General features: G+C 34.7%; 5 protein-coding genes across 7 annotated transcripts in view; 2 read left to right on the forward strand and 3 right to left on the reverse strand.

Moving 5' to 3' along the window:
• Window positions 1–4021: 4021 nt before the first annotated feature.
• LOC116845070 (GPI mannosyltransferase 1) lies at window positions 4022–5338 on the reverse strand. Its single transcript, XM_032817350.1, has one exon. It carries the CDS (start codon window positions 5297–5299, stop codon window positions 4121–4123), a length of 1179 nt encoding a protein of 392 aa, XP_032673241.1. The 5' UTR covers window positions 5300–5338; the 3' UTR covers window positions 4022–4120.
• Window positions 5339–5485: 147 nt separating this feature from the next.
• On the reverse strand, window positions 5486–5755 carry LOC116845077. The gene has a single exon (XM_032817362.1). The coding sequence runs from the start codon at window positions 5717–5719 to the stop codon at window positions 5522–5524; it is 198 nt and encodes a 65-aa protein (XP_032673253.1). The 5' UTR covers window positions 5720–5755; the 3' UTR covers window positions 5486–5521.
• LOC116845076 (cx9C motif-containing protein 4) lies at window positions 5732–7660 on the reverse strand. 2 transcript variants are annotated; one of them, XM_032817361.1, is made up of 3 exons: window positions 7187–7660; window positions 6703–6839; window positions 5732–5880 (listed from the first exon to the last, which is right to left on the reverse strand). In XM_032817361.1, exons 1-3 carry the CDS (start codon window positions 7242–7244, stop codon window positions 5872–5874), a joined length of 204 nt encoding a protein of 67 aa, XP_032673252.1. In that variant the 5' UTR covers window positions 7245–7660; the 3' UTR covers window positions 5732–5871. The 2 variants fall into 2 exon arrangements, with proteins under 2 accessions (XP_032673252.1, XP_032673251.1); XM_032817360.1 differs by lacking the exon at window positions 5732–5880 and adding an exon at window positions 5929–5968 and having other exon boundaries at window positions 7187–7627.
• A 1470-nt stretch (window positions 7661–9130) lies between these two features.
• LOC116845072 (dolichyl-phosphate beta-glucosyltransferase-like) lies at window positions 9131–10794 on the forward strand. Its single transcript, XM_032817353.1, has 5 exons — window positions 9131–9343; window positions 9474–9648; window positions 9718–9917; window positions 9995–10103; window positions 10252–10794. The coding sequence occupies exons 1-5, from the start codon at window positions 9281–9283 to the stop codon at window positions 10692–10694; spliced, it is 990 nt and encodes a 329-aa protein (XP_032673244.1). The 5' UTR covers window positions 9131–9280; the 3' UTR covers window positions 10695–10794.
• A 238-nt stretch (window positions 10795–11032) lies between these two features.
• LOC116845074 (programmed cell death protein 6-like) overlaps window positions 11033–13875 on the forward strand; it is an 8695-nt gene continuing 5852 nt past the window's right edge. The window contains exons 1-4 of one of the 2 annotated variants that reach the window (XM_032817356.1): window positions 11033–11344; window positions 11672–11778; window positions 12265–12566; window positions 13174–13855. In XM_032817356.1, coding sequence (XP_032673247.1) covers window positions 11289–11344; window positions 11672–11778; window positions 12265–12566; window positions 13174–13275 — 567 coding nt within the window. In that variant the 5' untranslated portion in view covers window positions 11033–11288 and the 3' untranslated portion in view covers window positions 13276–13855. The remainder of the gene's footprint in view (window positions 11345–11671; window positions 11779–12264; window positions 12567–13173; window positions 13856–13875) is intronic. The other variant, XM_032817357.1, reaches the window with a different exon arrangement.

Below are 13875 nucleotides of genomic sequence, written 5' to 3' on the forward strand. Positions count from 1 at the left end.
GTGTGTGTGTGTGTGTGTGTGTGTGTGTGTGTGTGTGTGTGTGTGTGTGTGTGTGTGTGTACTGAATGTTTCGTTTGAAGGAGGAGGGAAAGGGAGGGAGGGGGGACCGGAAGGATTACGCAAGCCACGAGACCGCAGCTATACGGTAGAAAAGTTTGCGGAGTCGCGTCGGAAATGAGAAACTCTCGTAGATGCGGCGACGGGACGACCTGCTTTTACTGACGACGCTTTTAACGTCGAAATTAGCCAAAAATACACGGCCCGATGAACTCTCGGTTACGACAGAAATCGATCGCGAAATGTCGAGGAAATCGCCCGCGGCTACGGCCTTGTGACAAACTTATTAAACAAATCCCTCGCGTTGAAACCACGTCTCGCAGATGTTCCGCCTTTTACGAATCGCAATCCTCCAGCACGTTTCACGCACGTAATATAATGTGTGCTTTTTTTCTCTCTGAGAGTCAACTTAAATAGACGCGTATGTCCCGCGCGTGCGTCAATTAAATGCCAACGAAAGGGAATGGAAGAGTTAATTTCCAAGTGGATGGACGAGAGCTTCCGAGGCGTTTTTCTCGCGTGAGTGATCTGTACTGCGCGTTTGAGATTATATACATCGAGCATGTTTATATGTTGTGTAAATATAAAATATTTTATATTTGTAATATCAATACAGCTAGCTGATTAAATGCTACGATAAATTCCATTTGAAAATCGATAAATATCAATATTTAATTAAGGGGATGCCAAAGTGAACTTCAATGAAAAGACGACCTCACCCAAATGAAAAAGTCGACCAAAAATCAACTTAGACTGGTCGAGAACGTTACACGGAGAAAAAGTTATCTACGGCAGCAAGAATCTGTATATACGCAGGAAAAAGGGCATTTTTGTTAGAATCTTGAATTTCAATAATGTTATAATTTCATTTGAATATTATTATATAATAATCTCATAAGAAGTACAATATGATTATTGTGATGATAATAATCTTCTTCCGACATTTAAAAATATATTCTTAATACATTATTTTGTGCTTTTCAATAATGAAAATCATTTTTAAGTACAAAATATATTCTTGCAACTAACAATTATCTTTGTTTAACGCTATGTAATCTGATTTAATGATTAACACATATCAAAAATAAAGATCTTTTCAAACAAGAATGTCCTTTTTTTCTGTGTGGTAAAATCTCGTTGTAACATATAGATACTTAAAAGTATCACTGCTAGTAGACATATATTTAGCTACTGAAACTAATTTAGTAGCAATAGTAACAAAAGTTTTAATTACAACAGCAAATTTTTATTTACAGCAATAAATAATTTTCAGCAAATTATAATTAACTATGAAATCTTTTCTTCCATGTATTATCTATCGCACGCAAGGAAAGAATTAGCTACAGCAGTTAAAATACATCTATGGCAGTTATGTTATTGAAATATGGACACGACTATTACGAATGGAACGTTATTACTTATATTTTTTAGTTATTTAAATTTTCATTCGGTGAGAGCACTTTTAATTTAATTAAAAGAAAAAGGAAACTGCGAATCTGCGTTATGTCGGGATCTGTCATCGCTTTAAAGGTCTAAATTTTTAATTTGTAATTTTTCTTAATTAAATGCACAAAATTGAAAATGTTTTTACATAATGAAAATTACAAACATTAACAAATGTCTTTTTTTACCCTATATCATGAAATCATAAAAAAAATTATTTACCGACCATCGATAAATAAACATTTTTTATGTTTTATGCGATTAGTAAATTTACCCAAAAGTTACACTTCGATTTCTTTCTAATTTGACACAAATGTAGAAGTGCAAAAAATATTTAGGTCATATTTTTTCCATTTTGGCCCACTTTGAATTTCACGAGCAGTTTATAGCTTTTTAATATTTTCACTCCTATCATCAAATGTAACAAAAATGCATAAGAAATAAAATTGAATATAAGATATAGGCATTTTTGGTTTGCTGATTATGAGTATGAAGTCAAATATGTAAAATTATTTGTATAAATAATAAAATGTTTGAACAAAACATGTAAAAAGTTGAAAAAAATTATTTATACAAATGATGTCTTGGTTTGGCCGAGATTCGAATCATTTTTGACTAATTTAGCACAAATTTGAAATATTTTGGTTGGAATCTCAGCTAAAGAAATTTAGAATGGTTCGTGTCTCAGCTATGCCGATTTTGTTAAAATTTTAATTAAAATTGCCGGATTTTGGTTTGGCCAAGATTCCAACCATTTTTGACTAATTTAGCACAGATTTGAAATAATTCGGTTGAAATCTCGGCTAAAGAAATTTAGAATGGTTCGTGTCGCAGCTATGCCGATTGTTAAAATTATTTAACTATATATAGTATTCAATTTTATTTCTTATGCATTTTTGTTGTACTTGATGATAGGAGTGAAAACATTAAAAAGCTATAAACTACCCGTGAAACTCAAAGTAGGCCAAAATAAAAAAATATGATCTAGATATTTTTTGTACTTCTACATTTGTACTAAATTAGGAAGAAATCGAAGTTAAACCGAACCTTTTAAGTAGGTTTACTTATGAGGATAAGGTCTGTTTAACGCTGTAAATGATTCAGAGCAACGAATAAACTAATTGTATTTGACGCTTCGAAGCATTTATAATGTCGAATGGACCTTGCCCTGTATAGCATAAACCATACATTAACGTTTGCGCTTTATTATGTATAAAGTAAAAATTTGTTAGTAATTGAACATTCTTCCAACGTGAATTGAATTTATTGATTGAATTGATATTTATTATTTTATTTCTTATTGTATTTTTCGGTCACTAGTGAATCAAATACAAACGTTAATTATGTTAGTAATTTCATTATTTACTTTCATATTATTTATTTATATATAGAAATGTAAAACTGACTTTGTGTTTTATTATTAGTTTTTATTAGTTCAGTCATATATATAAGATATTTACCTCATTCTTCACAATGTTCACAGTTACAATCAGGATTGATTATAAAGACAGTTAACAACTAACATTATTCCTAATGAATGTATTGTCCCAGACAACATAATGTCTAAAATCAGGATATAAGACGTCTTACCCCTTGTCCACAACCTTGCTTTAATCTTTAAGCCGTAATAAATTAACCAACCACAGTCGATTATTTTAAAAATAATCAACTGGTTGGTCAATTTCTTACGGCTTAAGAATTAAAGCAAGGTTGTGGACAAGGGGTTAGAGATCATCTTTAAAATGTATTTATTATATCAGACAATTAACGTATAAATGTCTTTAAGGTGTCTTAAAGATTATGAGATTAAGATTTAATGTCCCGATTTTAGACATTACGTTGTCTGGGGTAAAATTACTTTTCCAGAAATATCACTAATATCGATATATTGCACATATATGTATATATATATATATATGAAATCATGGATACCATTAAAAAAATTTTATTAGTTCAGTCATTAAGATATTTACTTCATTCTTCACAGTTACAATTAGGACTGATTATAAAGATAGTTAACAACTAACATTATTCCTAATGAATGTATTGTAAAATTATTTTTCCAGAAATATCACTAATATCGATATATCGCACATATATGTATATATATATATATGAAATCATGTATATATATATATATGAAATCATGGATACTTTTCAAAAAATACTAATGAGAAATTTAATAAATATTTTAATTTCTTTAGTCTCCTTAAATTTTTAAAGTCTGGCTTTGCTAGACAGCAAAAAGGTCACGATATCGGAGAGCAAAATTTCACATAATTCATTTTGAGCATTATTTTAATTATATGTTTCATTTCTGTGGTGTCACTCATTATATTCCCAGTAAACACAAAGTAACAGTTATATACCTGTCAGTTGTAATTTCCTATTCAATAATATAACTATTATATAACGTGTGTGTTATATAACAATTATATTATTGAGTAGGAAATTACAACAGCTATATAACTGTTACTTTGTGTTTACTGGGTTCTAATGACTAAAATACGAGAGAAACTCATTGCGCTCTCAAAGGCATTTTTTATTTCTCACAAATGCATATACAAAGGATAACATTTTAAAGGAAACCTGAAATAAGTCTCACCTGGAAACAAGTGCACTAATTAACTACTTTGTAATGACTAATGATATCTATCAAGATTTTCACGTTAATCCCGAAAAACGACAAGCCCGACAACCAAAGGTAAATGAACGTATTGAAATTTTGGAATTCCAACAAGTAAGCCGCCACCAGCCAATCGATTTGATTCGCGAGCCAAATGCCCGTCAGAGCCACGCATCTTTCTATACTCATGTCGATATTCGGCAAACACAATGGTAACAGAGATAAGAACCAGAAGAAGTACTGAGAGGTCAACACCGGATTGTACATCACCGCGATGATTGCCTGGATGAACATGGCGAAGGGCAACTTGGACCTCTCCGAATAATAGTACGACGTGATCAGCAGTAGCAGTAACTGCGGCAAGAAGGTGAAAACCTTCTGGATCACATCGGGCGGTTGATCAGCGGACAAATAGAGCATGTAGAAATACACGGAGAAGTTGTGCCTGGTATCTTTGCGCGTTACGTGATACAAAAAACTCTCCTGCAAGAATTTGAAGCCGTACAGATGATAACTGATGGCAGTCAGCGCAACGATCGACAGCACGCAGTTAAATGAAAATTTCCATTGGCTCCTGTTCGGCCAAAAGCGATTATCCTTGCACAGGGACAAATACATCGGCAAACTGAACATCATAGGGTACAGTCTGAAGTGTACTGACACTCCGTGCAGCAATCCAGCCGACACGAGCCGACCCCTTTGCAGCAGGTCCAACGTGAGAGTGACCAAGAGGACCGTTAAGGAGTCCGCGTTGCCTCTCGTTGAGATCACCAAGGTCAGTGGGTTGTAGAGCCATAAGAGTGCACATAAGTCCCTCGTAGTCGCGTTGCACTGCTGCCGTTTGAGAATGCGTCTGATCAAGATCGCTATTTGTATATCCGCTGCGGAGAACAGCAACTTGCCGAAGTCCGAGTGGAATATAACATTCGGCGTCAACAGCCAGGCCAGAAACGGCGAGTAGCGATAGGTATGACGCTCGAAAGGCGATCTTCCCTCTATTACGTGCCTGGCAGCATCCGTGAATACTTTGTAATCCACGTCCGTGTACGGCACACTGAACAGCTCGTCGTGAATGTTGGCGTACACTATCAGAAGTTGTCGTATGACGAACGCCAACCAGCAGTGCGACGCGAACGACCAGTCAGCAATACGCATCTTGCGTATCACGTCCATTGTCTTCGTGCTGCGGATTACGAATAAGACAGAGGAAGATTTAATAGAAAATGTACGAACGTCTGCGGATCAGGCCTCGGATTATTTCCGGCTATCCGGATAGCCGAAATCGATTTCGACTCGAAAATTCAAATCCAAATAATCGAATACCAGGATAATGTGAGATGTTAGAACAAATGTTGAAGCCTTGCTATGGATCTAACGTCTTCTACGTTCGATCGTTTATAACCTCGTATTGCCGCTCGCAGCAACTTTCACAAGACATCTCTTGAGCTCGTTGAACTCTGCCGCGCAGGCGTTCTTCTCTAAATTGGATTTTGCCAATACACATGCTGCATACTTCGATGCAAATTCGTAACACTGCGCCATTAGATTAGGATACCGCCTCAGTCTCTTCTTAGCCTTTCTTAAAGATTCCATTATTTGTCGTACTGACGAATTCCGCAGGTTTTATGCTGAATTAGGAGCCTGCACTTTGTTCTTTTTGCTTTTTTTCTTTTGTATTTCATTCATTGTTGGTCTTACTACACACAAGTCGTAAATTGGTTTGCTAAATACTACACACAAACCAATTATCGTACCTAAGGAAACAAATACACGTGGGTAACGTTGTCTGAAGGTTTTTTTTCCTAACACCTTGTCTCTCATCCTTTATTTTAAGACTTTTCGCTAAAACAAAACGTATCTCAATTATAATAATTTTAAAATTAAAGCAAGTTCCGTAGTTACAGAAGGATAATTGCTTATGACCATACTTTATCGTTTCAAGTAAGGGCCTCTACACAAGAATGTCCATAACACTTTATTGTGTTAAATGCTGATATAAACTGAAGTCTGTACATAATGGTAAACTTAGTCGAGCACAAGGAAAATCAACGTAACAAAAGTATGTTTATATGTGATTAAATAACTCTTTATTTAATCACACATGAGATATTATAAAGTATATATATATATATATATATATATATATATATATATATATATATATATATTACAATAAAAAAAATGGAAGATAAATACCTAATTTGATAAATTAATATCAGATCAAAATTTTTTTTCATGGTACATTATTCATTTTTAATTACAATAAATTTTAAAAGAAATCTATGTAGAAAGGAATAAAACAATTTTGTATAAGATATTAATTTAGAGTTAAATATTTCTACTATTTTTTTATTATAAAATATCTGATATTTATCTCACATAATGAAATTGACAATGTACTAAATCATGCAAAATCTTGGTTTATTTTCTTTGTATATTGGCTGAAGTTTACTGTTATACACAAACTATAATTTAGAACTATAATTTAGACTCAACATTTAATGTAACTTAAAACATTATGGATGTTCTTATATTGAAACCATAAAAGTATATGATGAAGCAAATGTTAAACTTACAAAGTCAACAGTATTATGTTGGTATGGTTTAGTAATATTTATACCATCGCAAACTACAGAATTCTTAGAATGCTTAGTACAACATATTCTTAATTGCTCTATGACTTCTTGACAACGAGATGGTTGGTAGATATTATCTAAAAATAGTATGTTTCTGTATAATAATCATTATATATATTGTTATAATAATCATATTGTGTATAATAATCATTATATATATTGTTCGCAGAATTATTTTGCGATTAAACTTTTATTATTTTATACTGTATATTAGTAAAACTTTAAATATCGACATTTTATCTTATGCATTTTATTTTATCACATTTTTAAATATGTATACTATTTCATTTAAAAATATGAAATGTTTTTATTATAATTTAAACACGTGTCTCATACTCATCCTCCAGGAAAAAGGTTATAAATGTAGATCATGATTCTAAATACCTTAATAAGTTACATTCATAATAAGTTAAACTGTACAAACCGTTCAGACACTTTTGCAATTTGCATGCAAACTGCTTACAGGGATCAAGTGTCGTCATAAAGAATTCTCTTTGAAAATTTAACACACTTTTATATAACTTTCAATAGAACTCTGGAGACCTCTCTCTCTCTCTCTCTCTCTCTCTCTCTCTCTCTCTCTTTGGTTGCAGGTCTGCTCCTATGGTCTTTTCACCATTTCTCTTGTCGTTTATGGTAAGGAGGTATGTAATGATTTAAAGGTTTTGGTTTGAGTTTTTGAGGAAGATGAATATTGGTTTAATAAGGGTGGGATTTGCAAAGAACACAGCTCTTACGACTTCTTAACTCTGGAAACCTGAAGATATATATCAGGATTCAAGAGTTTGATAAAGCTTTATCCCCAACGCTATTATCTGCTCTCTCTCAATACATCTGTTCTTTTCAGCTGCACTTCCTACACTGTTTTACATTAGTTTTCTTTTTTATCAGATCTCAACTGTATATCTATTTCTTCTTAAGTTGTATACAGTATATATAAGTTCTTTTCGTGAATAGAATGGAGTAAAGGTCTTCACACATGAAATGACATAACTGCATGTGCATAGCATAAGACTATATGAACCAATGAGCATCGAATATTGAACATCAAGCATCAATTGGCGGCTAAATACTCGATGCTCATTGGTTCATACAGTCTTATGCTATGCACATGCAGTTATGTCATTTTATGTGTGAGAGCCTTTACTGTGATTGGTGCGCGCGTTCCGTTCCGCTAAGAATTTCCGCCTAATGGGACCCGGCCTAAAACGGGGAGCACACACTTTTGACTATATAACCATGGACTGCTAGCGGCGATTCTAATGACTCCTGCACACAGGACGCGGTAATGCTTGCCGCGCGGCGGAAATTCTCACGACAGCCAATTAATATGCTGTTTTCCGTAATAACTTTCTAGCTCTTACGGAAAAACAACATATTGATTGGCTGTCGTGAGAACTTCCGCTGCGCGGCAGGCATTACCGCGTCCTGTGTGCAGAAGCCATTAGCGTGGTGACGTGACCAATCAGAGTGCGTTAGAGCGAGTAGGAGCATGTTGGAACATGCAACGTGAACAAACCTTATGTATATTATGTTTATGGTCTCTTTCTACATGTTGGGTTCACTTTTCTGGACGTATGGGTTATGTTCAGAAATCCTATTCGATAGGTAGAGTTAGTTTAATAAACCAATCATAATAAATAAATCTTAGTTTCTTTTGCTCTGATTGGCTAATTAAATGTTACTCTACTCACCGAGTAGAGTTTCTGAACGCAGCCATGCGGGGTCCATGTATACTACATGCATGGATCATACGAACCGTGTGAATTCCTAATAGTCTTCGTTCATGTGTGGCAGGGTGCTATTTCACATATCTTATGGCTCCTGCACACAGGACGCGGTAATGTTTGCCGCGCGGCGGAAGTTCGCATAACAACCAATCAATATGCTGCTTTCCGTAATAACCTTCTAGCTCTTATGGAAAAACAACATATTGATTGGCTGTCGCGCGGACTTCCGCCGCACGGCAAGCATTACCGCATCCTGTGTGCAAGAGCCATTACGACAAGCTTTTCGGATACGTTTATTGGTTGGCGAATAGAGTATTTCTAGGTTCTTTGTTCGTCAACCAATGAATGTATCCAAAAAGCTTGTCGTATGACACGTGAAATATCAGCCGTAGAAGGGCCACTGAGTATAGGTCTGGAACCATAGAGAGAGAGAGAGAGAGAGAGAGAGAGAGAGAGAGAGAGAAATTGTATGAATGAGCCTTAAGCCAGTGGCACACGATGCTTGTTTTCATGCTGGATTGCTTGCTGCATGGAAATACTCTGTTCTGATTGGTGCATTTCTGAAGACGGACCAATCAGAATAGAGTATTTCCATTCAGCAAGCAATCCAGCACGAAAACAAGCATCGTGTGCCGCTGACTTTAACTTTACTAATGATAAGAACCGGTGAAGATAAACATATGTTACATCCTTTGTGTCAACGAGATGGAAGGAGAATAGATATGCCCGTTGTCCAATATAAGTTTTATGTATTACTTTATAACTGCTAAGTATTTTCTCCTATCAAAATGACCTCACCGGAATGTTTGCTCTGTTACGGTGTATTATTAGCTATATTCGTTCTAATTTTGGTACGTGTTGAGGTTATCAATCTGACATTTACTTTACCGTAAAAACGTACATCTTGTCACATACACATGATATAATTATTGTTATAACAATACAAAGCGACTTTTGTATCAATTTAAATATACATTCCAGCTCTGTGTAACAATATTTATAACGAGCGAACGATATCCTATAATATGGAGACATGAGAATGAGAAGCTTTTCTTTAATGCTCAAACAAAAGCAAAGGAGGCGTTCCCTTCACTGTATGATGCCTGGTGTGTAAACCTCAGCGTCATAGTGCCTGCTTATAATGAAGAGAAAAGATGTAAGACTCATTGTATATGTGTTACATACAAACTACTTGCATATTGTATACTTCTATCTTGTTTGACAGTACCGCCAATGTTGGATGAATGTCTTGAGTATCTAGAAAACCGTGCAAAGTCTATTGGATTTACTTATGAGGTGATAGTAGTCAGTGATGGAAGCACAGATGGAACTGCAGATATCGCACAGCATTATGCGTCAAAATACAACACCTTGAGGATACTGAATCTTGTCAAGAACAGAGGCAAAGGTGGTGCTGTAAGACTGGTCAGTAAATCTGGTATAGTAAGTGAACAGTTTAATAATTCAAGTTTATTATTATTGTAGTGTCATTTTGATTTAAGGGCATGCTGAGTGCAAGAGGCAGCGCTTTGCTATTTGCAGATGCAGATGGTGCCACTAAATTTGAAGATCTAGTAAAGTTAGATGAGAGCTTAACAGATGTTTTAGGATGTAAGATATATTTGATGCTCACAAAATTCCTGACATTCTAGTATTATTATATTGTATGTGTGTAGTTTTACAGTAGTAACGATAAAATTTTGTACAAAGGTCCTAGCAATGTTACGTTATCAATATGTTGTAATTGTGTTTATTTCAGTCAACTATATGAAAAACCCAGAAGAAACAGCACTATCTGATGCAGTAATATGTGGATCAAGAGCGCATTTAGAGAAAGAAGAGACTGCAAAACGTTCATACTTTCGATTGTTCCTTATGCATGGATTTCACTTTTTAGTTTGGCTTTTGTGCGTAAGAGGAGTTAGGGATACTCAATGTGGATTTAAGCTTCTGACAAGAAAATCTGCTAGAACAGTGTTTGGAGCGTTACATGTTGAACGTTGGGCTTTCGACGTGGAGATGCTCTACATCGCGCAAAGTCTCAACATTCCTATAACTGAAATAGCAGTGAACTGGACGGAAATCGATGGCTCCAAGATAATACCGTTTTGGAGCTGGTTGCAGATGGGCAAAGACTTGCTCTTCATCTGGCTCAGATATAGAATTGGAGCATGGAAGATAAACGAGACCAAAACAGCTTAATACAACTAATCAATAAAAAGTCTGCCGATCACCCAGATCAATCCCAACTCATTTTTTTGTAAAAATATTTTTCCAATAAACTCTTAGTCATGGAATTCTATTTTTTTATGGTATTCGTGAAGTTTTATCGCAAATCGCGATATTTTCTATGATTATTATTTCCAATTTAAATTATTACTGTATCGTTTAGAATTAGGTTAGATCTAATATCTTCGAGAAGAAATTAAGCTTTCGAAAAATACGTTTACGATGAAATCACGTCCTTTTCGTCGCAAGATGTTTTGAAAATGGCGCACAGTAGTGACGTTTACGCACTTGTGAATTTTTTCTGACGTCGGAACACCCAACTGTCCAATGTCAAGTTACCTACTTTTACGCAACACATCGCTAGCGCCTAATCAACAATCGTAGATAAGTGACGTGTTCCAATGTCGTTGCTTTCAGGATAATTTGACGCATTGCGATTAGTCATTGGTTGTGCACGCGCTTATCTGGACGTTTCCGTTAAAACGATCGTAAGATAAAGTAGACGCTCAGTGTTTTGCCGAAGTGTTTCCAAGCTTCTCACTGATTTTGTGTACAAAGAGAGAAAACATGTCTTTTATCTCGCCGATGCCTAGCCAGCAATTCCTCTGGGATGTGTTTCAAAGGTGAGTTATCTGTGATCTCGAGGAGCTCCATAATTTGTTCACGAGACTAAAACGCATTCTTTTGCATTTTAAGAATATTTTCGGACGCCTGAATTTATCTTTCTCGTGAAAAGCACTTCTGTTTTTAAAAATTCTGCCTAATCTGTAAAAATCTTGTGTTTATGCTCATTAATCTCCCAATAGACATGCATACATCAACTCTTTCATCCAGGCTTTATTTTCTTACATATTGTTATGTACTATTAAAATTGATATAAAGATCAAAAGGAAGTTTAATGCTGACAATATCTTGCTGATACAGATAATTACAGATAATTATTTTTTTAGAGTTGACAAAGACAGATCTGGTGCAATCAGTGCAGACGAGTTGCAACAGGCTCTCTCAAATGGCACATGGACTCCTTTTAACCCAGAGACTGTTCGTCTAATGATCGGTAAGATAAATATTTCCACAAAGTATCTTTTCAAATGACCATGTAAATTTATTACATAAAAACTTATGTATGTATTGTTATATGTAATAATCTATTTATTGCCTGCCAAGATTGTCATCCTAAGGTATAAGTCATTTCCTGGCACTAAATTAGGATTAATATTTCTTGAAGCTGGAAGGACCAATGGCTGCGTTCAACAGAGAAAGCTACTTTGCAACTGTTGTAAAATTTGTGAATCTGATTGGAGTATTCTTTTGACTGAATCCAGGAGCATATATTCAAGTCAGATTCACGAATTTAACAATTGCAAAGCAGCTTTCTCTATTGAATGCCAATATATCTGGTATATGATATTAATCCAAAGTATTATACACAGCATGTTGCACATTCTTAACTCTTAGTCTTTAAAGTATGCTGCTATAATATAAGTAATTTGCATGGTCCTTTGATATCGCCATTATCTTGTGCTTCAATTTGTTAATACAGGTATGTTTGACAAAACCGATCCTGCTTCTCCAGGTATGTTTGATAAGAAACAATCAGGCACCGTCAGTTTCGAGGAATTCGGAGCGTTATGGAAATACGTTACCGACTGGGAGAATTGTTTCCGATCGTTCGACCGCGATAACAGCGGCAATATCGATCGTCACGAATTGAAGACTGCTCTGACGAACTTCGGCTACCGACTCAGCGAGGAAACGATCAACATGCTCATACGAAAATACGATCGTGCAGGACATGGTACAATATACTTCGACGACTTCATACAGTGCTGCATAGTTCTATATGTGAGTAAACACATAGGCCCATATTCTCAATCCTCTTTTATCTATAAGTGCTTCTAAAAGAGGCTTAGGAGCTATCTGATTAGCTGAGAAGCTATATTCAAGGCATTTTTATCGATAAAAGAGGATTCAGAATATGAGTCATATTATCAGCCGCATTTTTTTTTGTAATATATTCTTTTATATGGAGTGTCTAATAATAATAACATAAATTTTCTGTATATAGATTAGGTCAAACTGAACAAAAAATTGCCCTTCCCATTTCGCGAACTATGTAAAATTTTAAATTATTAATTGAAGATTTGTGAATAATCGCGCAGAAACAGAAACAGAGCGTATGACGATAAATACGATTTGTATACTGGTACATTAAGTCAAACTGAACAAAAAAGTTCTGCGCTATTTTACAAATAATTAACTCAAAATTTGATGTGGTTATTTGCGAAATGATAAAGAAATTTTTTGCTCAGTTTAACTTAATCTACACAAGAATTTCATGTTCAGACATCCTGTATATAATTGTTCTGTATTAACTGATTGATAAAATCTTCAAATTAAATACATTTTGGGACAAGTTACTAATATGTGAATAATATATTTTCTATTTCAGACTTTGACCTCTTCCTTCAGACGATTAGATACAGATCTGGATGGCGTGATAACGATCCACTACGAACAATTCTTGGGCATGGTGTTCAATCTAAAAGTATAAATCATACGCACGGTATGCTTCAGCAAGTATTTTCTCCTAGCAGCTATGACAACACATTGTTTAAAGCCCAGGCACATTGAAGTGCCAAATAAAAACAAAAATTACCCTGCTTGCACGTGTGAGAAAAAAGCATCAGAATCTCCAAAATTAATATTTATTTGTACATTTGTAACTTTGTCGTACAAACGAGATTCGATCAAACTACCAAGCATTTTAGTTGACGATTAATTTTCATTGAGATATATGTTCATGTATGCTGAAGATGCACTTTAGTTTGTTATGATTACTAGAAATGACTTGTTAGTGGCACTGATATCCTATAAGATTAAAAATTAACGAGACATTCCTTCTATATGTATACAATTTATATGAGGTATAATTCTTATGATATATAATCATTTCTCAAAGAAACAAAAATAATGTCCAACAAAATAATAATTTTTGGAAATTCTGAAACCACGTGATAAATAAACGACCGTATATATTAATTAATTGCCAAGATTAATTGCCAAAGCCAACTTGAGAAATGATCATCACACAATTTATTAATATAAGCCAATTATCAATTGTATCAATTCAGGTATTCAGTGTAAAACAAAT

Source organism: Odontomachus brunneus, unplaced genomic scaffold, assembly GCF_010583005.1.
Source record: "Odontomachus brunneus isolate Ranch 3 - 2012 unplaced genomic scaffold, Obru_v1 Obru_scaffold_049, whole genome shotgun sequence".
NCBI classification, from domain to species: Eukaryota; Metazoa; Arthropoda; class Insecta; order Hymenoptera; family Formicidae; genus Odontomachus; species Odontomachus brunneus.